Raw genomic sequence first — 22,550 nt, 5'->3', positions numbered from 1 at the left:
ATGAAACCAAACAAAGAATTGGTGTATGTCAATTTATATATTCTGATTTTTATTCAAATTTCAAGTTTATTTCCCTCATCTAAATATAATGTAAAATTATGATCCACTTGCATTGATCTACTTTTACTCACCCTGCAACCGAAATTTTACGTTCGATTTTTCTTTCTCCTTTATCGCTCGTATCAAAAAAAGACAAAACAAAACATACATTATATCCAGTTGATAAGGTTTCTTTAGTAGCATGATCCTGGTGGGCCCTGGCTAACCCACATCATGTAATTCTCAAATAGCTGTAATGGAGGAAGCACCAAAAATATGTTCACTCCAATGTCGGCTTCTGCCTTGAACAACCGGTTGGGTTGCCTTAAATCCAAAAAGCACCACCAGAGAGCCAGCAGTCAGAGTTTGGGCAAAAGCAATATTGAAAAAAAAGCAGATTTTAGACAGATGTGGCATTGATGCTTTGGATTGATAGAAGGAATAAAGTGGTGTGCCACACACCCTATTTTACTTCTCACACACCTCTTGATAATTTTTGTCCTTTAATCTTCTTTAATTCATCCGATCTGATGGCCGAAAATTAAAAAGATGTGTGAAAAGCAAAATGAGGTGTGTGGATATCACATCCGGAATAAAAACCACCCACAAGCACTTCCCACTCACAACACAACTGCATTAAGCAGAATGTGCTGTGACTCGGAAACCAGTATATTTTATAATCCCACCCTCTCCAACACCTCTCTCTCTCTCTCTCACACTCTAAGTTGCAGGATTTGTTTTAAGTCCCTTGTGAGAGTTCTCATGAATGTTCACCAATGGCAACTCCTCTAGGAAAAGTGTTTGATAAAATTTCAAGTTTTGCCACACCTTGGAGAAGGAGCAACACTACAACTCCTCAGGGAAGAAGAATCTTTCATAGGGATGTTGAAAGAGATCAGTTCCAGTATGGAAATGGTCATTGCCTCTCCTCCTACTACAGCGTCTTCGTCGCCCGCCTCGCCATCATGGTTAGTACAAGTTCATGCATCTCCTAAATTTGAAAGTTTGTTCTACATGATCAATATGTTAAGCTTGAAAGGGCACTCGATTTTTCGCCTTGTTGAGAAACCCTGCTTACCGGCAACGTACAGCTCAATGTGTTCATAATTGTTCTATTTGTGCTTTTGACTAGTTAATTTTGCATATGTGTCAAACTATGATCTGCAGGACGGAGAAACTTAGCACACTGATTACACATAGCCTTGTTATATTGATGGTTTTTTTGTGTGCAGGTTATGCTAGCAATTTTAATAGGGCTACTAACCATACTGACATGGCATTTCACAAGGATCTACACTGCAAAATCGCTGAGCAACTTAGCATACGGGCTTCGCTATGAACTTCTGCAACGTCCTGTGTTAAGGATGTGGAACATCTTAAATTCCACGGCAGAAATAACAGCAGCGCAGGTTAAGCTCTCGGAGTATGTGATCAAACGGAACAGCAACCCTACCAGTCAAGCAGAACAAGTGGAGGTTGATGAATTGTTACGCCTTTTTCATGTTCTTGTTAATTTGATTTGAGACTGTTTGACCTATGTTCTTGATTTGATGCATTTTTGACCTCTTAGCAGCTATATGAATCAATGAGGGCTGTGACGTGGGCAATGTTCGCGAGCCGTAAGGCTCTCAATGCAATCACTATAAACTACAGAAATGGTTTTGTCCAGGCATTCCACAGAGATCACAGGAGCAACAATACATACTACATCTACTCTGATCTCGCAAACTATTCGATCAGCGCAAGTGGTGCGTATGATGCTAATGCACTGTCAACACATCAGGCGTGGAGTGATCACTCCATACACGGCAACATTTCTGCAAAATGGTACCGCGAGCCACTTGATCCCGTCACAGGGGAGAAGACAGGGAAAGCAACCCAAATTCAACCGGATGATCTGATCAACATTGCAGGGCTTTCACAAGTACCGGATGGTGTGGCCACTTGGCACGTGGGGGTGAGCAAGTATTCGGATTCACCACTTCTTTCGGCTGCACTGGCAGTTTCCGACCCTTCAAATAAAAGAGTAGTGGCGGTTGTGGGTGTTACTACAGCTCTGTACAGTGTAGGGCAACTGATGAAAGAGCTTGTTGAGTTTCACAGTGGACATATTTACTTAACTTCTCAAGAAGGTTACTTGCTTGCTACGTCAACAAATGCTCCACTTTTGAGGAATTCGACGAGAGGGCCTAAGCTCATGATGGCTGTCGATTCTGAGGATCGCATAATACACTCAGGAGCAGAATGGTTGCAGCGAGCCTATGGTAACAAGTTTCCTCCTAGTCACGAGGTTCATGTTGAGAATGCCAGGCTTGGAAACCAGCAGTATTACATCGACTCGTTTTTTCTAAATTTAAAGAGACTTCCTCTGGTAGGCTTTCTCTAACATCAGTATTGTTCTCAACTTGTACTTAACCGCGTGCTAGCGCAGTAAGTGTGATGTTTCATCATAAAAGGCATCGGTTTAATTAGGAGTGTCGTATTTTATTTTGTCAAGCTTCCGACTGTGAAGAATAGGCTTTCTCTAAACCATTTAAGAAGGAAACTAAATCAAGCTACGGTTTGTGCAGGTAGGGGTTATCATCATTCCGCGAAAATATATAATGGGGAAGGTAGACGAAAGAGCGTTCAAAACGTTGGTGATACTGATATCTGCATCCTTTTGCATTCTGGTGATTGGATGTGTTTGCATTTTCATACTCACGAATGGAGTTTCAAAGGAGATGAAGCTGAGGGCAGAACTGATAAGTCACCTTGATGCAAGAAGAAGGGCTGAGGCCTCTAGTAACTACAAAAGCCAATTTCTAGCCAATATGAGGTAGAAAAATTCAGCATTTCCGAGAGTTTGATATATAGCTAATCTCTTTAATGCCCTCTTTAGTTACAAACCTACGCTACCAGGCTCGAAAGCATTTTCGACACTTAGTTGTTATGACCATTATCATGTATACTTAATCTCTTAGTGAAGATACTTGTGAAGATACAGGTTTTGCTCGTAGATTAGTTTAAAACACGTCTTGTGATCTAATCCAACCGTATGTAACTTTGTTGCATTGCAGTCATGAACTGAGGACACCAATGGCGGCGGTGATTGGGCTGCTGGACATTATGATCAGTGATGATTGCCTTACAAATGAACAATACTCCACAGTTACTCAGATCAGAAAATGCTCGACAGCTCTACTTCGGCTTCTCAACAACATATTGGATCTCAGCAAGGTTAGACATGGAGACATTGCACCGTTTATCCGAAAAAGAAACTAACGATCGGTTATGTTGGAATATGTTTTGCAGGTTGAATCTGGAAAAATGGTGTTGGAAGAAGCCGAGTTTGATCTGGGAAGAGAACTCGAGGGGCTCTTCGACATGTTCTCCGTGCAGTGCATTAACCACAATGTGGAGACTGTTTTAGATCTCTCTGGTATTACTTAAACAGAAATTATTAGTATTTCATTTAGAAGTCATTCTATTTATTTCATGAAAATTTATTTGATCGATCTTTTTTTCTTCAGATGATATTCCGAAATTAGTTCGAGGGGACTCTGCAAGAGTTGTTCAAATATTTGCTAATCTAATCAGCAACTCTATCAAGTTCACTACATGTAAGTAAAACTTCCATACCATAACGATTTCGCTAAGCTCTGTTTTATACAACCTTTGTTGTGTTTTGTATGACGAATTGTGACAAATGTTTGCAGCGGGTCACGTTATACTTAGAGGATCATGCGAGAACTTCAACATTTCTGGTGACACCAGGAGAATCCTTCTTGATCAGAAAAATTTGTGGCCGTCTCATAAGGCAAAGCTGAAGCAAAGCAACCATGTAAAAAAGGCTTCCAACAAGGACGACAACAAAATGATTCTTTGGTTCGAAGTTGATGACACTGGTTGCGGTATGCAACGGAGAACCTTATTTCAAGCACACGCGCAAAAACTCACTCGGAAAACGTTTTTCCCAAGATAACTGTGTCGTTTTATCTTTTTACTATATTTTGCAGGAATCGATCCGAGTAAATGGGAGTCTGTTTTTGAAAGCTTTGAGCAAGCTGATCCCTCAACAACTCGAACGTAAGTAATTCAAGCAACTTCCACTGTCCTGTGGTTTTTTCCAGCATGCTTATCTCTGTTATCTTTTTTTCAGGCATGGGGGAACTGGACTTGGACTTTGCATTGTACGAACATTGGTGAGTTAACAATTTCTTATGTAGAGTAGTCATGCATGTCAAAGTAAATCACATTCCACGACACCTAAACACGAAGATTATCTGAGTTTCGTGTAAGTTATGACCCTTGAACAATCAGCTGCACGCTTGAAACTTCGCCAATTCTAATCAGTTTTCACCCTGATCTGCAACAATGTTATGTTATTCTGCATCTTCTCCATGATTGCTTTTATGCTTCAAATAATTGTATAGTGGTGATGACAGGTTAACAAGATGGGTGGAGAAATCAAGGTTGTAAAGAAGGACGGGCAGGGTACCTTAATGCAATTTTACTTGGTTCTCAATACGCCTGCAGATGGCACGGAGCAACATTGTCAAGTAGATTTTGCAAAGAAAAATGTAGTGGTAAGTTAACTTTCTTTTCGATTTTCAGGTTATCCGAAACTAGAAACTGAGACGCTATATGGGTTTCTTGTACTTATCTACTAAATACTACTAACGATTGAATGTGAATGCAGGTGCTGCTTGCACTACACGGCAGCATGGGGAGGTTGATTATGTCCCAGTGGTTGCGAAAAAAAGGAGTGTTCACTCTGGCAACATCTGAGTGGAATGAACTGACACAAATTCTTCGAGAACTCTTTCATAACAGGAATTCATCTCATAAAAACAGTTTCGAAAAACAGTATTCGCTGAGTGAATCTTTGAGAGGTGAAATACGAAATACACGTGACATGAGGAACCCAGCTTTCGTCATGGTTGTCGATATAGGGCTGCTTGACCTGAGCACAGATATATGGAAGGAGCAGCTTAACTTCCTTGATAAATACTCCGGGAAAGCAAACTTTGCATGGATGCTGAATCATGATACATCCAACGCTGTCAAGATGGAGCTCCGAAGAAAAGGGTATGTTTTGATGGTTAATAAACCGATGTACAAGGCGAAAATGGTTCATATTTTGGAAACTGTCATGACAGAGAGAGATCTTGACACGCAGAGGAGATCCGCAACCAGTTTGACAAACAGCACAAAAGAAGGTGACTTGCACGAATGCCTTGAGATCGATTCTACTCATTTTTATGTTCCCAGTAGCTCTGATGATTCTGATATATCTGAAAAGAACGACTCTAATTCTGAAAACACATCTCATGTCGAAGAAAAGCAAAGAGACGGGATCATGAAACCTAGTTCCCCGCAGTACCAGGCGGTTAACAGCTGCTTAGTTGAACTCACAAGCGTATGCTCGAAAGACAATAATTCAAGGAAAGAAGACACAGAAGATACGGAACATAAAGCAATGAGCAACAATCAAGCATCCCATGCAACAAAATCACAATGTGAAAACTCGGAAGTTCAAGAACATCGTTCGATCACCAGCAGTCCTAAAGAGAATGGTTGTTCATATAAAAGTAGAACTACAAATCAACAGAAATCTCTCGAAGGCGTGCGCATTCTACTCGCAGAAGATACACCGGTACTGCAGAGAGTTGCAACTATAATGCTCGAAAAAATGGGGGCTACTGTGATTGCTGTGGCTGATGGACTGCAGGCAGTAGATGCTCTCAACTGTGTGAACAAATCAGAAGATTGTAGAAAGGAATTTCACTCGAAAGATGGAGATACGAACTTGGATAATCAAACATGGGGTTTCCGTCCATTCGACTTGATTCTAATGGACTGTCAGGTATGAATCAGAACTCAAAAAACACTTCATATCTATTTGCTTAAGCTCTTAAAATCTCGTCGGCATTACATTATTCATGATGGAAGAATTAAACCCTACTACTTATTAGTACTAAAGAACCCCTAAACCCTATACAAATCCTATGCAAATCTGGCTGCATTGTAAATGTAACAATTTGTTTCTTAAACATGCATCGCGTCGTGTCATGACTCGTGAAGTTGATGAACTTGCGCGTGTTTATGTGAATCAGATGCCGAAGATGGACGGTTATGAAGCAACGAAGGCAATCAGGAGATCGGAGGAGGGGACCGATTCGCACATTCCGATCGTTGCCCTAACAGCTCATGCAATGTCATCAGATGAAGCAAAGTGCTTGGAGGTGGGGATGGATGCTTATCTGACAAAGCCAATTGACTACAAGTTGATGGTGTCTACCATCCTTTCACTCACTAGAACAACAACCTAATTAACTTTCCAACTTATCAGGCAAAAATGTAAGCAAATTTAACAAAGTTTGCTTAGGAAGCCTTTTTGATGTGTAATTAGGGAATAATACTTGGAAAATACAACCTATAACCTTTAAATTAGAGATGTATAATCCAATTTTCCTCTTAATTATGTAGACTAAAATGTCACGTATGCCCCTATAGCTTCTTGTGTTTTGCTTGGTCTTCTTTTGCTAAATTACACTAAAAAGTATTTTGCAGGCTAATTAGGCCAAATCAAAGTTCACACAAATTTGGCCAAGCAAATTTGTTACTAAGTTTTCAGTGTTTGTTTTCATTTTTTTTTTAAATATTTTCATTTTCAAATAAATGAAAACGGATTTCGAAATCGGCTAAGTTTTGAAAACTCACACATGTAGCTTTTAAATTACGGTGTTCAATTTTCAAAAAAGTGAAAAATACAACCTACTAAACAAGTTTTTAAATTTATTTTTAAATGAAAGCAAAAAATTAAAAGGGTTATCAAACGACCCGAAGACGTTTTTTTGTAGACTGGAGAGAACATATTAAAAGACTTGGTTGCTCAGTTAGAGCCGAGAGAATGGGAGAATTAAACACAATATCTAGTATTAATCAAATGAGTTTGAGTTACAAATTCATCATGATTTGTGAATAAACGTTTGTTTAACCAAAATTTAAAAAAAAAAAATTACAAACTTGACATTTTAAAATTCTTATTGTGCACGGCTTATTAATGTATTTTTCTTCTAAATATAGAAGTTTGGAGTGCACAATGAAGATTTTGCTGTGACAATAACAATTCTCGTAAATTACATAAAAACCAAGAAGCTTAAATGACCATTTTGCCCCCATAGTGCGAAGAGAAAATTAACAAGTGACTTGTGGCCTAAGTCGAGAACAGCAAAATATAATTGTCACTGCGAAAGAGAGCTCCCAGGCCAAAAAGCACCAGCTCCCCCGAAAACCCCAGATCAGAAGAAAGAAGAAGAAGACGAGGCAGTAGAAAGATGGCGAGGTACGACAGAGCCATTACGGTTTTCTCTCCTGACGGTCATCTCTTCCAGGTCGAGTACGCGCTCGAGGCGGTCCGTAAGGGTAACGCCGCCGTCGGCGTCCGCGGCACCGACACCATCGTTCTCGGAGTCGAGAAGAAGTCCGCCGCTAAGCTCCAAGACTCCAGGTATCGAGATCACACGTACATATTTTGTTTTCTTTGCTTTGATCTAACTGAGGAAAATTGAAGTTGGGTTTATGGTTAGGGTTTTTGAATCGCATCGATTTCTAAATTTTTTTGGGTTTTAATCGCTGTAATTGGTTTGAATGGTGGCTTAAATTGCAGTTGAAAGTAATGGGCAAGATTTCAATTGGGTCGTTGCAATTTTAAGACGAATAAGATGTCAATTTTAAGGTGGAATTTCTAGTCTAATCAGTGAAAAAAATATACTTTTCACTTATTTCTGAAGTATTCGACAGCCCATTTGTTTAAAATAATCATGCTTGGAAGTCCTAATCGAATCCGAAAAGTTATTAAATTGTCGGAGACTCTTTCAGTAGACTGCATTAACTAAGCCCTGTAGATTTCTGATACAAATATCTGATTTGGTGCTTTGCATTCTCTACTGGGATTGAATTAAGATAGTTGCTGAAGAAGTTATCAAAAAACTATATAGGGTATGCGTGACCTATATGTACATTGGTGTTGATAGGGTTGTATCGATCTATGATGCACCTTTCGGTCATCAAAGGATATGCCCTTTTGGTGTTTGGCGGGATTGCTATTTGTATGATGCCCCTTGCAGACCTACCCTTCGACTGGAGCACAAACCACACATTAGTTGCTCGTTTTGGATGCAATATATGTCATAAATCAATTTCCTTTGAACATTATGAGTAGTTGTTAGGGAAAAGAAAAAGAGATTGTGCTGTGGACTGTCTTTATAACCATATTCTTTCTTCTGCTGTGCAGATCGGTGAGGAAGATTGTGAACCTGGACAATCACATTGCTTTAGCCTGTGCTGGGCTCAAAGCAGATGCTCGTGTGTTGATAAACAAGGCACGGATTGAATGTCAAAGCCACAGGCTTACTGTTGAGGATCCAGTGACTGTCGAGTACATAACCCGATACATTGCTGGTCTTCAGCAAAAGTACACACAAAGTGGTGGTGTGAGACCATTTGGTCTTTCAACTTTGATTGTCGGATTTGATCCATACACAGATTCACCATCACTATATCAGACAGATCCTTCTGGGACTTTTTCAGCATGGAAAGCCAATGCAACTGGAAGAAACTCCAATTCGATAAGGGAGTTTCTGGAGAAGAACTATAAAGAAACTTCTGGGCAAGAAACTGTAAAGCTTGCAATCCGGGCTTTGCTTGAGGTAAGTTGTTTGGGCTTCCTTTATTTGTTGCACATAGTTTTCTGTTCTCTGTGACTGATCTCAGAACATTCTTGATGTCCCAAACCCAGATTCGATTTAACGAATTAATTTAGGACCCATCATTTTGTTCTGTGTTTCAAACTATATGTTAGTTGGGAAAGTTTCTAAATGATAATAATGGGAAGGCAATAAATTTTGTCCATCTGAGGCTACACAATGTTTGAAATGTGACATAATGGTGAATAGGATATGCAAATCAAAATGCATAGCAATTTTAGATGCTTGTTCAGTGTCTTTGTTCATATAATGCATTCGTTTTGAAAAGGAGCGGATTTATACTTGGCTCTGACAAGGTGAATGACAAGTTAAGTTTTTTTTCTAGACCTTAAAGCTTGATCATTTTAGAACTGCCACTACTGGCCTATTGCCAGCACTAGAAATGACACAGTGGCTTAGCATGTGAAATTGTAAGTTATGATGAACTAAAACCGTGCCACATCTTCTGCTCAAATTGCCTGCGGGTCCAAATAACCAGAGAAAATCTAGTGCGCCATTAAGGCATTAGAGTCTAGATTTTTTGCATGACTATCACTATTTACCTTGAGACTAGGGAAGAGAGCATGTCATTTGTACTATTGTATGCTATATGTTACATATTTTGTTCCCGAGAAGTATAAATGTTCAAATTGTCTAAAATCTCATTTTGTAGGTTGTTGAGAGTGGAGGGAAAAACATAGAAGTTGCTGTGATGACGAAGGATCACGGTCTGAAGCAACTTGAAGAAGCTGAAATTGATGCCATTGTTGCTGACATAGAAGCAGAGAAAGCAGCTGCCGAGGCCGCAAAGAAGGGACCTCCCAGGGAAACATGATCTTACGTATTTTCCTTTGGCAACTTTAATTTACGATGAACTCCACCTTGCTGTTCTTTTGGAGTTGTACTTTGCACTTGATTTGGCTGAAACTGATCTCTACCTCCTGCATTCTGTATGCTCATGAGCTTCGAAATTGCTAGTTATGACAGCTTATAACTTCAAATGGATTGAGATTTGCTTATTCAAGTTTTAATCGAAACTGCTCGAATTGTTGTCTTTTAACTTTGCGATTGCTTACGGCATCTATAAGAAGTAAACATTAGCGTTTATTTTAGCTGTTCCGGCCAAGAATGGCCTGTCGGGCAGGCTCTCCAGTGTCTACCGTTAAAACTCTCGTTTCCAATTGTAACGAAATTGGAAATGTAGCACACTGATGCATCAAGATGAAGGACTAGAGAGCTTGCCACCCCTCCATTACCATGAGAGTTATCAAGACTGTCATTACAAACAAACCAGACACATTGGCATATTGAGTGTGGCATGCCGTCTGGTTCCATAACGACATTCTTGATAACTCTCTCTACAATAACATTTCTTAACAACCTTCTTACCATCACTTGTAAATTTGAAACTAAATCCAGATTTGATACTACCATCAGTCTCGCTTAAAAAGTTATCGTTTAGGTTGGCCAAAAAAAAATAAAAATAGAAAAAGACTTATTAAAATGGCCCATGTAGGTCTCGAACCTGCGACCTTCGCGTTATTAGCACGACGCTCTAACCAGCTGAGCTAATAGGCCAATTTGTTATCATTTTCCTAATTATATTATATAAAGAATTGATTTCTGAATCTCTATTACTGCCTCTCGTGGCGGGTTTCTTGGTACTTTCTAGATCCTTCTCTCTTCCCCGAGATTGGAAACCCCACGGAGACCCAGAGCTTCCGCCATGAAAGAAGATTACGAGGTACTCTTGTCTGTCCGTACTCCCAACTTAATTTCATTTTTTGCTTTTATTTGGAAGAAATTAATTTCAGTTTTAATTCTGATATTATTATCACGACCTTAATCTCTTCTCTCTTTCAACTAACCCTCGAATCATCACCTAATTCCAACTTAAAAATCCAACTTTCGTTTATTTGGGAATTCATTAATTTCAACCCTACCCTCTAGAGCTTCGAATTTGTGTGAGAATTTTACATATAAACCAACCCAAATCAAACTCTCAAACGCCCCAATTCATAAAAGTTGATTTTGATCGGAAATTAGGACCAACAGTCGTCAAATTCAGGAACCCAAGTGATCTGGAGTGAATCATTCTCAAGGATGAAATTTTGTAGACCCCTTTCCACCCTCCAAGCTAATCCTGCTCGAATCGCCGTAGCTTCCGCCTGCAATGGGGAGAAAACGTTTACCAGCTTACTAGCCCCGCCCCTCCAGTTATTTGAGCCTCGTTCCGGGCACCATCAATAATTCAACATTCGCCTTGAGATGGCCGCGATATGTTAGTTCTGTAAAATGCAGTAAGAATATGCATGTCTGAACTGTTTTGGGTAACAATTTATTGGTCTAATGGGGAATGACATTGTTCCATAATTCCGGTCTTTGTTGGTCTAGTGTTTTCGATGTGCCCCTTGTATGTGCCCCTTGTTCCAATGGGGCACGATAGTACTCCATCTTCACTTTCCTCACGATTAGCTAAGGAACTAGAGGGCTAAGGTGAATTGACAGCCAGAAACTGTTTAGATTAGGTCCGGCTTTTATGATCGAGTTTGGAAACTCCACGAACATATAGTCTGTTCTATTGATAATATAGTAGATTTCACTTGTCATTGCTTTTGTTGACTGATATGCTTAAATTTGGTGACGGAACCATTGGTACCATTTCAAGTTCGAATGTCTTGATTAGTTTGTGTACTGCTGGCGGAAAGAGGTTTTTATAGTTTGAATTTGTTACTTTCGTTTATGTTTTAAATCAACTGGTTTTTGGTGTTGGAAGTTTGATGAGATACTTTTTAACTGCCGAAACGACTCTAATTCGCTTTGCATTGGCCTTTGTTTATATAGATTGACCAGAAAAAGCAAGCCGCTGCTGATGTTTTGTATAACTATTCAAAATTTGTGATGGCATGCATTGGAAATCAAGTTCGACCTTGTGACCTGAGGTTGCATCTGATGAAGGTAATCTGGAATTGATTGTTTTACGTTACTCGTTTGCAATAGTAACCATTTATTTCTATATTGCTTTGACAACGATGTAATGAGGAACGCATATAAAATGAGGTCTATTGCTCCGTTTGAAGTGACGGCGACCAAAGGTTATCTCAAGAGAGGATAGACCTGCCCTGTCGGATTCTTGCCCCGCGTATAGATTATGTTAACCGATACTCTCCTCTTATTCTTCAGGAAATTTCAGGTATACCAACTTCTCTGAAGAAAGATGCATCCCAGAGAGCAGCTTCCCCAGATGCAATGGGCGAATCATCAAGCTCGGGTACGGCTAGACTTGACAAAACAGACAGTTTTCGGGACCGGTTGCTGTAGTCCAAAGTGGTGGCCGTCAGTTGCTTGATGGTCAAGGCCTTTGGCTGCCATGGCTACCGCCTTCTCGTATCCGGTTGTATGTAGTGATCTCGTTTGTGGGACATTTGTAATGTGATGCAGAAGTTCATCTATCCTTGTACTTTCCCTTTTTCTTTTTTAGGATGCAATATAATTGAAAATTTCAGAATTTTGTTAGAGCTGGGTGTGCTGATCATAATGTTGGGCTTGGGTGAAACTTTTTTCTCTCTTTCTGAGAAACTGGGCCCAGTGGGCCTATGGCCGTCTGGTGGAGATTGATTTGGGCTTATAACTAGGTAAAAAAAATTTCCGGGGCGGATTGGGGCAACATTATATCAGATTCCCTTTGAAGGAAATGAGAATTTTTAACCTAAATTCCGGAAGAAAGGAAAAGGATCCTCGCCTGATCCTTTTCCTGGGGATCCAGGGAATCCAGTGATCGTTTATCGTACGTCATGCAGTCATAAATTATTTAATTTAAAATTTAAAATTAAATATAAATAGTACTTAATGAAAAATGATCTCAGGATATACGATGAACGGTCATGATCACGGGGATCTTGCCAGGATCCCCAGGCAAAGGATCTTGAGAGGATCCTTGTCCCTTAAGAAAAATGTTTGAAGCAAAACATGGGAGTTCTTTGTTCTAATAACCACTCTACAAAGATCATTTTTGAAAGAAAAAAAAATTAGTTAAAACTAAAGTTGTTTAGTTAGTCAACTATTAAAATAGATAGACAGTAAGCAATACTTTTATCCATATTGACCATTTATTTTTATATTATTCAATGACTAAATAATCTCACATATATATATATATATATATATATATATATATATATTTACAAAAATAATTTTTACACAGTGAGTTATAATATAAACAGTTCCAATCATGTCTTTTTCAAATTTTATTTCTTCATGATTTTTCGCAATCTTATATATACCCTCAAAGAATCAGACCAATCATGTATGAATGTATGACCATACATTACAACGGTGCGGATACGCGCATAGGATCATTTTCCGCAACATTATACAAACTCACACCCCAACGGCTAGTTGTAGAACGGTAACCCCCAACGGTCAAAAATTCGAATCCATATATTTTACTCATATTACCCCCACAAGTCACACAGATTCCTTCATCCTCTTCCCTTCCCTTCCCTTCCCTCTCTCTCTCCCTCTCCCTCGCCTCCAATCTTCTTCTCTCCTCAGAGACTTTCTTTCTCTTCAATCCAAAGCCTTCCACATATCTTCTTCTTCATCTTTAGATTTCGCTTCCATTGTGAGATCAAATCATTCATAATCTTCAAAGATGTTGCAGGATATGTGGAATGCTCCGCCTGGTTTCAGACCCACCAAGTCTGCTCCTTCCTCTCCGGCCAAGCCTCTCGGAGTTTCGAGGACTCACTCTGTCGGGACGGAGTTGTTTCACGTGACTCACAAAGTCCCGGTAGGCGACAGTCCTTATGTCAGAGCCAAGAATGTTCAGGTAGATAAATCTTCTGGGCCCTTTTCAAATATTTGTTTTCAAAACTTGAATTTTTCTGGTTTTGATTTATGGTTTTTTTTTTTTTTTTGTATTTCATTTTTTTAATGATGGGTTTCAAAATTTGAATAGCTGGTGGAGAAGGATCCGGAGAAAGCAATCCCGCTGTTTTGGGCAGCCATTAATTCTGGGGACAGAGTGGATAGTGCTTTGAAGGACATGGCAATTGTGATGAAGCAACAGAACCGGGCGGAAGAAGCTATCGAAGCCATCAAGTCGTTGAGACACCGGTGTTCGGATCAAGCCCAGGAGTCCCTTGACAACATCCTTTTGGATCTTTACAAGGTACTTTTTGAAAACCCCAAAAAGAATTCATAAAGTTGAATGTTTACAATTTACTGATAATTTTGGGTGACTTTTAATTTCTATAGAGATGTGGGAGATTGGATGACCAAATAGCACTTTTGAGGCACAAGTTGTACTTGATTCAGCAAGGGATGGCTTTCAACGGAAAGCGCACGAAAACCGCCAGATCTCAGGGGAAGAAATTTCAGGTCTCTGTGGAACAAGAAGCCACTAGATTACTGGTGAGACTGCAATCCAAAACCAAAACCAAATATTTGTTTAATTCAACTCCGAAATCACCGAAAATTAGTACTAATTAATTTTATGTGTGTCTCAGGGGAACTTGGGGTGGGCTTTGATGCAGCAGAACAACTACATTGAAGCAGAAGATGCTTATCGCCGAGCACTCACAATTGCGCCGGATAACAACAAGATGTGCAACCTCGGAATCTGCCTAATGAAGCAAGGAAGAATCTCCGAGGCTAAGGAGAATCTCCGCCGCGTTAAGCCGGCAGTTGCGGATGGTCCAAGAGGGACAGATTCCCATCTCAAGGCCTATGAGAGGGCTCAGCAGATGCTCAAGGATCTCGAGTCTGAGATGATGAACAAGGGTGGAGACCGCGTCGAGCAGAGCAGACTTTTCGATGCCTTCCTGGGTTCTTCGTCGATTTGGCAGCCTCAGCCTTGCAGAGACCACCACCATACAAGCCTGCCGGCAACAGCAGAGTCTGTGAAATCTCAGCCCGATGAGTTTGCTGATGAGAATGTCATCAATTCTTCAAACATTTTTGCAAACCGGAAGATAGGATTTCCTCAGACTAAAAGTATAAATCAAGTCCCTCAACCAAACTCATTGAATGTGGCTGCAAAGCCTTACTTCTCAAAGTTCATTCCGGCTCCCCCAACCGCCTCTCAATTTGCTGAGACCCTTAAGAGGACAAGGTCTGGGAATGCCGCTAATTCAATGAGAGTGACCGAGGCGATTGAGATCACGAAACCTGCTGTGGATTTGGGCGTACCAGAGAACAAGACCAGAAGAAGGCTCTCTCTTGAAGAACCAGGGAATGAGTTGACAGGGTTGTTGCCCGACAACAAGGACTTCGAAGAGGCTATCATCGCCGCCGTCATTGACCCGACAAATGAGGCTGGGAACGCAATTGGAATCAGCAACAGTTCCGGGATGTTTCCGAAGAAGGTTGAGAAGAGGCTCAGGGTTTTTCAGGATATTACACTGTCTCTAAGTCCAAGGGCCTAAACTAACTATAGTTGCTTACCTTAATTACCTTAATTCGTTTAATTCGAGGAGTTAAATATTACCTTAATTCGTTTAATTTGAGGAGTTAAATAGTGTTTTTCGGCTGGAGATGAACTTGTTCTCCCCTTTAATTATCTTCTGGCATTGTAGTTGAAGTTGTAATTTGTCAGTTTAATCCACTCTACAGAAGCTGATGATTCTATGTATTCATGCCAAGTCTTTCAACAGAATAAGAAAACCTCTTTAATTTTTGTTTTAAGTTCTCATGCTTCTTCCCTTTGCTGTTTTTCATGACGGCCAGAACTCCCGGGACCTTTGCTGAGACCAGCGCGGTTGGCCTCTCTGGTTGCGGGGTAGCCATAAAAAAGATAACCGTTTGAGGGAAATCTATGAGCAAGTTCGAAGTTTTGACCAATAAAACCAATCTAGATTTATATAATAAAGTGTTGAACATAATACATGCTGTGGTGACCAAGTCTTCAGGTTCCGTGTTATTTAGTTTTCACTTTAAATAATCACGTAATGAGAAAGACAGAGAGACGGGTATATACAAACGAGTTCGAAGTTACTGCCCTAAACGAGAGTCTTCATGCCTTGGACGAAACTTTTGCATTTATCGTACACCAATGCAGCGATTATTGCAGCAATCGTAAGAGTAACTAGGACTTTCGGAGCCGAAGAAGGTTGAGTGAAGCCTAGTTCTGATAGTTTCTTGTGTGATACTGCATAATCCCTGAAGAATGCATCATTGTCCTGCACATATACATGAACAATGGTAAACTAATCAACTATATATTGTATGAATTTCCCATCATAACTGTGTCAAACTGTCTACATTTTTGAAACAGCTTCATCTTTTCTACCTTAGCATATTGCTCAACATAGCGACGGAAAACAGGATCCTCCACCAACGCCTTGTCCGTCGGAAGTTGCAAGAGTCCCTCCGTTTGCCCTTCCAGTAGTTCCCTGATCACAGAATTTACATTCCCACGTATGGTTTTATTCGAATGAGATATCCATTGATTACTGCATACAAAAGTAGATAAACCTTTTCACAAATGTCTTACACGAAGTATGAGTTGTCGAATTTCCAAGGCTCCTTTGTCCAGGGGCCTTCAAAGCCAGATCTCTTATTTGCCTTTCCCTACACAACCAACAGAAAAAGAAGAATCCTAAATTTTAACACTCTGTTGGGTAAAATGAAGAACATTTCTACTTTTACTACGGATGGAGAGAAACTTACCAATGTATGGCCCCCCGATAATACGACAATGTCCTTGTCGGACAGGCCCATGCGGTAGAAAACTTCTCTTAAATGCGATGCACCTATTAACAAAATCAAACAATTGCAGATTTCGAAACCATTTCACGATACAAAACTCAGATGAACACGGTTGATGACATACCAAGTTTGGCATCTGGAAGGCGGCCTTCAGGTGGAGATTGGTTAGAGTCCTGATTGAGAGGTAAAGATAGGTATTAAACAAGAACAAGTTAGGTAGGTGATACGAAACTTTTCCGACACACATACCTTTCTACCCGGAACAAAGTTAATGGAAGGACCTCCGGTGATCTCTACAGCAACAACCCCTGCAAGCTGGAAGACAAGCCTTCAAAGTTAGTCACATTGAGGGTTTTATCAAATTGCATCACTTCTGTTGGTCTGAGAGCACTTTTAGCCATTAAAAGCACTTCCTAATAGACCCTTAAACCAATAAAAACATTTGAAAGTGAAAACCTGGTAGAGGTCAGCATATGTGATTTTAGGGTGTTTGGCCTTCACTTCTTCTGCAAGTCAAAAGCAAACATATTAGAGAGTTTAATTGAGAGATTAAAGCGTATGAAATCGAAAGCTTACCACATATCTGAACTGCAGTTTCCAATCCCTTATTTGCACTGTGGTTTAACTCTACCTTGTTCCTGATAGAGCCATTAGGCCCTCCAGGTATTCCATTCCTTGTTCTAGCGTCGTATGTTCCAGCATCATGCCACCTATTAAAATACAACGGTTATAAGCGTATCAGAAGTTCGGTACACTGAAATAGCTAACTTTCTCGAGCAAGCAAAGGAAATTTAATGGGGGAAACATGTTAAGGAAGAATCAAGGAAAAACATTTACGCTACACGAAGCATAATAGGAGCGCAGTTCTTGCTGTAGATAAGAGCACGAAGGTCTCTGCGAGCCTTCTCGATTTCCTGGAGGTACTCTTTGTTTACAATTGGCGCGGCCATGAGAGCGTAGAAACGTAAAAGGAATACTGAATTTGCAATTCTAAATGACAAAGATTTTGCTGCCGTGGATGTATATAGGGGCTTAGAAGAAGAATCAGAATAAATGGAAATGATAACAGGAGTGTTTCCCAAATAAACAAGAAAAGAATTAGTTTGCTGTTTTGAGAGGGCAAGGAAGCATCTTGCACCTTCTTTCTCATGCTGTTCATATTTCTTCGTCAAGCTACGAAAAATCAAGAAACGTGATCATGAATATCGGAAACATGTCATTTATAAGCTTAAGTCGAGAATTTTACAACTTATTACAGCAAAGTTCAAGTCCCGCTTACAACAAGTATGAATATGTTCGCTGAATCAAATATTTTTATGAACTTGGTATAAGTAACTCAGGGTCACCACAGCGGCAGTAGCAGCAACTCCCCCTACACTTGTGCCAATATAGTATTGGTCTTCACAGCTGCCTTCACACTGGAAGATGGAGTAAAGCCTAGCTCTGATAGTTTGTTGTGCGACGCTGCGTAGTCTTTGAAAAATGCATCCTCATTCTGCATGAGCAGAAAGATAAAGCTTTATTTCGTTGTTCAACATTTCATCGAAGATATTAAAGTTCCCAGAATTTACCAATTTTCCATACAGATGAATACCTTGCATAAAGTTCAACATCGCGGCGGAACTCAAGATCGTCCAGTACAGCCTTATCTGCGGGAAGTTTCAACAGCCCCTCTGATTCCCCTTTCAGTAGCTCACTGATAAAGATTCAAGTACAACATGAACACTAGTCAATACGTCGATCAAACGAAAGCAAACTAAATTAACTTCCAGGGTCATTCAATAAAAAATTGCCACAATTCCATAAATGAGGCTGGATTAACTAAAATGTGAGAGGCTCACGGTATTTGTGAGAGCGATTGTAGATGCAGAATAACAAACTCAGTGCCACTTTGTGTGACAATACAATTTTATCTTATCTTACTGAGCAAAAAGCATTTAAATTGGTTAGCTTGGGCCTTCGTCGTTTATAAAATAAATCTTAAAACTTCATCATCGTGCTCCAAAAAGAAAAATTCGTAAATTCGTCACTACCCTTCTTAATATACACGTACTTGAGATTTTCACAAAAGAAAACTAAAGAAAATGGCTTGAAAACCTTGAGTTTTAACGATAAGGATAAAATAAAGAGTAAAGTGAATAGTAAAGGATCAAGTAAAATTAGTTAGATGTTTGTTAAAAGTTTGTTAGGTTTCTTATGTAAATAGACAGATTAGACAAGGGTATAATTGTAATTGTAAGGGCAGTATATTGTCTATATATACACTACCATACCATGGTAACTTTTAACAAAGAATTAATATAAGAGAGATATTTAGAAACTGTGAATTCTACATGGTACCATCGCCAAATCGCCTCACGGCTTCTTCGATCCTACCATTTTCTTCTGCTCCTCTCTGATCTTCTTCTCCGGTGAAATTGATTGTGTTGTTCTTCTACTCCGATTCAGGTTCTCGACTTCTTTTTCTTGAATCTTAATGGCGTCTCCCTCTGCATCCTCATCTCCAATTGAGTCGGTGCCTCTTCCTAACCCTAATTCTTCAAACCTTAATTCTTCTTCCCCAAATCTCAATTCCTCTCAGATGTATAATTCTCTCACGATCCAGAACATTGGCAGCATGGTTTCGATCAAGCTCCGGCGATCCAATTATCTGCCATGGCGTGCTTTGTTTGCTCCGATTCTTCGTCGCTACAAGCTCCTTGGGATTGTTGATGGCACTGAGCCTTGTCCATCTCCCTTTCTTCCTGATCGCTCTCTTAATCCTGCTTTTGAGCAATGGTATGAGAAAGATCAGAATCTGCTGATCTGGTTCAATTCAACGCTCTCTGAGGAAATCATTCCGTTCACAGTCGGTGTCTCTTCCGCTCGTGATCTCTGGCTCAAACTTAAGCAGCGTTTTGGTGGTGTCTCGGATGCACACATTCATCAATTGCGTTCGAAGCTTCAAAATATTCAGAAAGGTTCTCAGTCCATGTCTGACTATCTTCAACAAATCAAGGAGATCTTCGATTCTCTCACTGCTGCTGGTGTATCTCTCACTGATCGTGATCTCATTGCTACAACTCTTGCTGGTCTCTCTGATGATTTTGAATCGTTTACTGATTCTATCTTACTTCGCCTTTCGTCTACTTCTTTGGATGAATTACATGGCATGTTGCTCACTAAGGAGTTATCCATGGAGCGTCATAAGAAAATCTCTTCCTCTGAGCCTTTTCATGCCTTTTCTGTGCAAGGCCAACCGCCTCTACTTCCCACACCATCACAAGCTCTTGCTGCTCAGACTCCTGGAGCATCACCACTTCAGAATTCTTTTTGGTATAATTCTAACCGAAGCTACAATCGTGGTTCTAATCGAGGCTACACCCGTGGTTCCAATCGAGGCTCCAATCGTGGTTTTAATCGTAGCAACTCCAACTCTGGTTTCTCTCGTGGTTCTTATAATTCTGGATTCAACCGTCATGCCTCTCCTTCAGGTCACAAAACTCCCTGTCAAATTTGTGGTTCTACTAGCCATGAAGCTCTTGATTGCTTCGACAGAATGAATCCAGAAATCTCAGGCAAGTTTCCCCCAGCTAAACTTGCTGCCATGTGTGCTCATTACACTGCGAAGTCTTCCAATTCTTGGCTCATAGATTCGGGTGCTACCTCTCACATTACAAATGATATCTCCAATATTCAATCTCCAACTCCCTACCATGGTGAAGACAAGGTGTACATCGGAGATGGTAAAGGTCTGTCTAATGCTCACACTGGCACATCTACTTTGCATACTCCTACTTCTTCTTTTCAATTACACAATGTTCTTCATGTGCCTCATATGAAACACAGTCTACTCTCTGCCTATCAGTTTATCAAAGATAATGATTGTTCATTGACTCTTGACATTCATGGATCCTCTGTCAAGGATCGTTTTACAGGGAGGACGCTTTTGCGGGGCCCAGTTAGAGGTGGATTCTTTCCTCTTCAAGGCTCTTCTTCCTCCAACGCTCATACCTCTCCTACTGCACTAGTAAGTAGTTCTACTAATGTTCGCATTTGGCACAGCAGACTTGGTCACCCCTCTTCTGTTATCTTTCGGAAAGTTCTGTCTACGAATAAAGTTGTTGTCCAAGGCAGATCGTCTCCAGACTTCTTTTGCAAAGACTGTGCTTTGGCAAAGAATCACAAGCTTCCCTTTGGCACTACTCCATCTGCATCTTCGACCAGTCTTGAATTGTTGCATTGTGATGTCTGGGGGCCGTCTCCTGTTGTATCTGTCAGTGGCTATAGATATTACTTGCTTATTGTTGATGATTACAGCAAGTATAGTTGGTATTTTCCCTTAAAGTCTAAGTATTCTGTATTTTCAACCTTTGTGGAGTTCAAATCCTATGTAGAGAACACTATTGGTAATAAAATCAAGGTTGTTCGATCTGATTCAGGGGGTGAGTTTACAAGTCATCAGTTTCAGCATTTTCTTAAACTTGATGGCATTTTACAACAATTTAGTTGCCCTCATACTCCTGAGCAAAATGGATGCGTTGAAAGGAAACATCGACATTTGGTTGAAACTGCTCGTACACTCTTAGTGCAATCTCAAGTGCCTCATATGTTTTGGGTTGAAGCTTTTTCTACTGCTATCTATCTCATTAATCGACTTCCACTTGGTGGTCTACTGCAATCTCCTTGGGAACTCCTCTTCTTCACTTCTCCAGATTATTCTCGCCTTCGAGTTTTTGGCTGTGGTTGTTATCCCTGGCTCAAACCCTATACGACATCCAAGTTGGATAGTAAGAGTAAATCATGTGTATTTCTTGGGTACAGTCTTCAGCACAAGGGGTATCGCTGTCTTGATCCACTTACCCAACGTGTTTATATCTCTCGGCATGTACTATTTGATGAGACCACTTTTCCATTCCATACTCTATCCTATGCCACTGTTCTTCCCCCTCATTCCTTTGCTGATACTTCTCAAGTAAATCCTTATGTCAACCTGCAATTTCCTATCTCTGCTCCTTCTTCCCCTGCTTCTTTAAGTTCATCACCTGCTCATTTGAGTTCATCACCTGCTCCTTTGATCAATCCCTCCAGCACACATTCTTTTGTACCTCCACTGCATTCTCCAGTGCATCCCTCTCTTGTTCCCTCTTCAGTCCCCTTATCTCCACTCTCCCCTCCTCCCACTAATATCCATCCTATGATCACACGATCTAAAGCTGATATCTCTAAACCCAAAGCCTACTCAGCCACCAACCATCCTTTACCCGACACTGTTGATGTTATTCCCTCTACTTATCTTCAGGCCTCCAAACATGCCCATTGGAGATCTGCTATGCAGGATGAGTACAATGCCCTGCAGTCCACAGGCACTTGGTCTCTCGTTCCGTTTCAATCTCATCAGAATATTGTTGGCTGTAAGTGGGTGTTTCGGGTTAAGAAACATCCGGATGGCACTATAGATCGATACAAAGCTAGGCTTGTGGCCAAAGGCTTTCATCAGCAAGCTGGTTTGGATTACAAGGAAACATTCAGTCCAGTTGCCAAACCAGTCACCATTTGCATTCTTCTATCTCTTGCAGTTCAATATGATTGGTTTCTCAACCAATTGGATATCAGTAATGCTTTTCTGCACGGAGACCTTCAAGAAGATGTCTATATGCAGCAACCCCCCAGTTTCAGTGATCCCAATTATCCTAATCATGTCTGCAAACTTCGAAAATCCTTGTATGGATTGAAGCAAGCTCCTCGGGCCTGGTTTGACAAACTCTTTGTAGTTCTGAAGTCATTGGGTTTCCATCAATCACAATCTGATGCTTCCTTGTTTGTGATTCAAACACCTATCCCTATTTTTGTCTTGGTGTATGTCGATGACATTCTTGTCACCGGTCCAAATCTTACTGCTTGTCACAGTTTCATTCAGAAACTCAGTACTATTTTTCCTGTGAAAGACTTAGGCCCATTGCATTATTTTTTGGGTCTTGAGGTTCAGCGATCCTCTGCTGGTCTTTTCCTACATCAAAGCAAGTATATCCTTGACCTGCTTCACAAGACAAACATGGCTGGTGCAAAACCCTGTCTTACACCTCTTGG

General features: G+C 40.4%; 5 protein-coding genes and 1 non-coding gene across 7 annotated transcripts; 4 read left to right on the top strand and 2 right to left on the bottom strand.

Moving 5' to 3' along the window:
- The first annotated feature begins 668 nt into the window (after positions 1–668).
- LOC126613710 (histidine kinase 1-like) lies at positions 669–6,536 on the top strand. 2 transcript variants are annotated; one of them, XM_050281288.1, is made up of 13 exons: positions 669–1,007; positions 1,272–1,514; positions 1,610–2,410; positions 2,610–2,857; positions 3,099–3,258; positions 3,334–3,460; positions 3,552–3,641; positions 3,738–3,932; positions 4,038–4,107; positions 4,181–4,223; positions 4,467–4,607; positions 4,721–5,887; positions 6,138–6,536. In XM_050281288.1, exons 1-13 carry the CDS (start codon positions 816–818, stop codon positions 6,351–6,353), a joined length of 3,693 nt encoding a protein of 1,230 aa, XP_050137245.1. In that variant the 5' UTR covers positions 669–815; the 3' UTR covers positions 6,354–6,536. The 2 variants fall into 2 exon arrangements, with proteins under 2 accessions (XP_050137245.1, XP_050137246.1); XM_050281289.1 differs by having other exon boundaries at positions 670–1,007; positions 1,613–2,410.
- A 710-nt stretch (positions 6,537–7,246) lies between these two features.
- Positions 7,247–9,831, top strand: LOC126613670 (proteasome subunit alpha type-7-like). Its single transcript, XM_050281253.1, has 3 exons — positions 7,247–7,534; positions 8,321–8,735; positions 9,445–9,831. Exons 1-3 carry the CDS (start codon positions 7,362–7,364, stop codon positions 9,604–9,606), a joined length of 750 nt encoding a protein of 249 aa, XP_050137210.1. The 5' UTR covers positions 7,247–7,361; the 3' UTR covers positions 9,607–9,831.
- Positions 9,832–10,275: 444 nt separating this feature from the next.
- Positions 10,276–10,349, bottom strand: TRNAI-AAU (transfer RNA isoleucine (anticodon AAU)). Its single transcript has one exon. It is a non-coding gene; the product is annotated as a tRNA-Ile (tRNA).
- A 53-nt stretch (positions 10,350–10,402) lies between these two features.
- LOC126583364 (uncharacterized) lies at positions 10,403–12,443 on the top strand. The gene is made up of 3 exons (XM_050247715.1): positions 10,403–10,515; positions 11,616–11,729; positions 11,955–12,443. The coding sequence occupies exons 1-3, from the start codon at positions 10,498–10,500 to the stop codon at positions 12,090–12,092; spliced, it is 270 nt and encodes an 89-aa protein (XP_050103672.1). The 5' UTR covers positions 10,403–10,497; the 3' UTR covers positions 12,093–12,443.
- A 796-nt stretch (positions 12,444–13,239) lies between these two features.
- On the top strand, positions 13,240–15,458 carry LOC126613862 (protein POLLENLESS 3-LIKE 2-like). Its single transcript, XM_050281482.1, has 4 exons — positions 13,240–13,602; positions 13,732–13,944; positions 14,031–14,186; positions 14,282–15,458. The coding sequence occupies exons 1-4, from the start codon at positions 13,426–13,428 to the stop codon at positions 15,197–15,199; spliced, it is 1,464 nt and encodes a 487-aa protein (XP_050137439.1). The 5' UTR covers positions 13,240–13,425; the 3' UTR covers positions 15,200–15,458.
- A 146-nt stretch (positions 15,459–15,604) lies between these two features.
- Positions 15,605–17,462, bottom strand: LOC126613863 (L-ascorbate peroxidase 3-like). Its single transcript, XM_050281483.1, has 9 exons — positions 17,319–17,462; positions 17,058–17,191; positions 16,938–16,987; positions 16,731–16,796; positions 16,606–16,654; positions 16,443–16,525; positions 16,267–16,343; positions 16,063–16,165; positions 15,605–15,952 (listed from the first exon to the last, which is right to left on the bottom strand). The coding sequence occupies exons 1-9, from the start codon at positions 17,429–17,431 to the stop codon at positions 15,773–15,775; spliced, it is 855 nt and encodes a 284-aa protein (XP_050137440.1). The 5' UTR covers positions 17,432–17,462; the 3' UTR covers positions 15,605–15,772.
- Between the last annotated feature and the right edge of the window lie 5,088 nt (positions 17,463–22,550).

The sequence above is a fragment of the Malus sylvestris genome, chromosome 2 (assembly GCF_916048215.2).
Source record: "Malus sylvestris chromosome 2, drMalSylv7.2, whole genome shotgun sequence".
Taxonomy (NCBI): Eukaryota; Viridiplantae; Streptophyta; class Magnoliopsida; order Rosales; family Rosaceae; genus Malus; species Malus sylvestris.
This window is presented reverse-complemented; position numbering and strand designations above follow the sequence as displayed.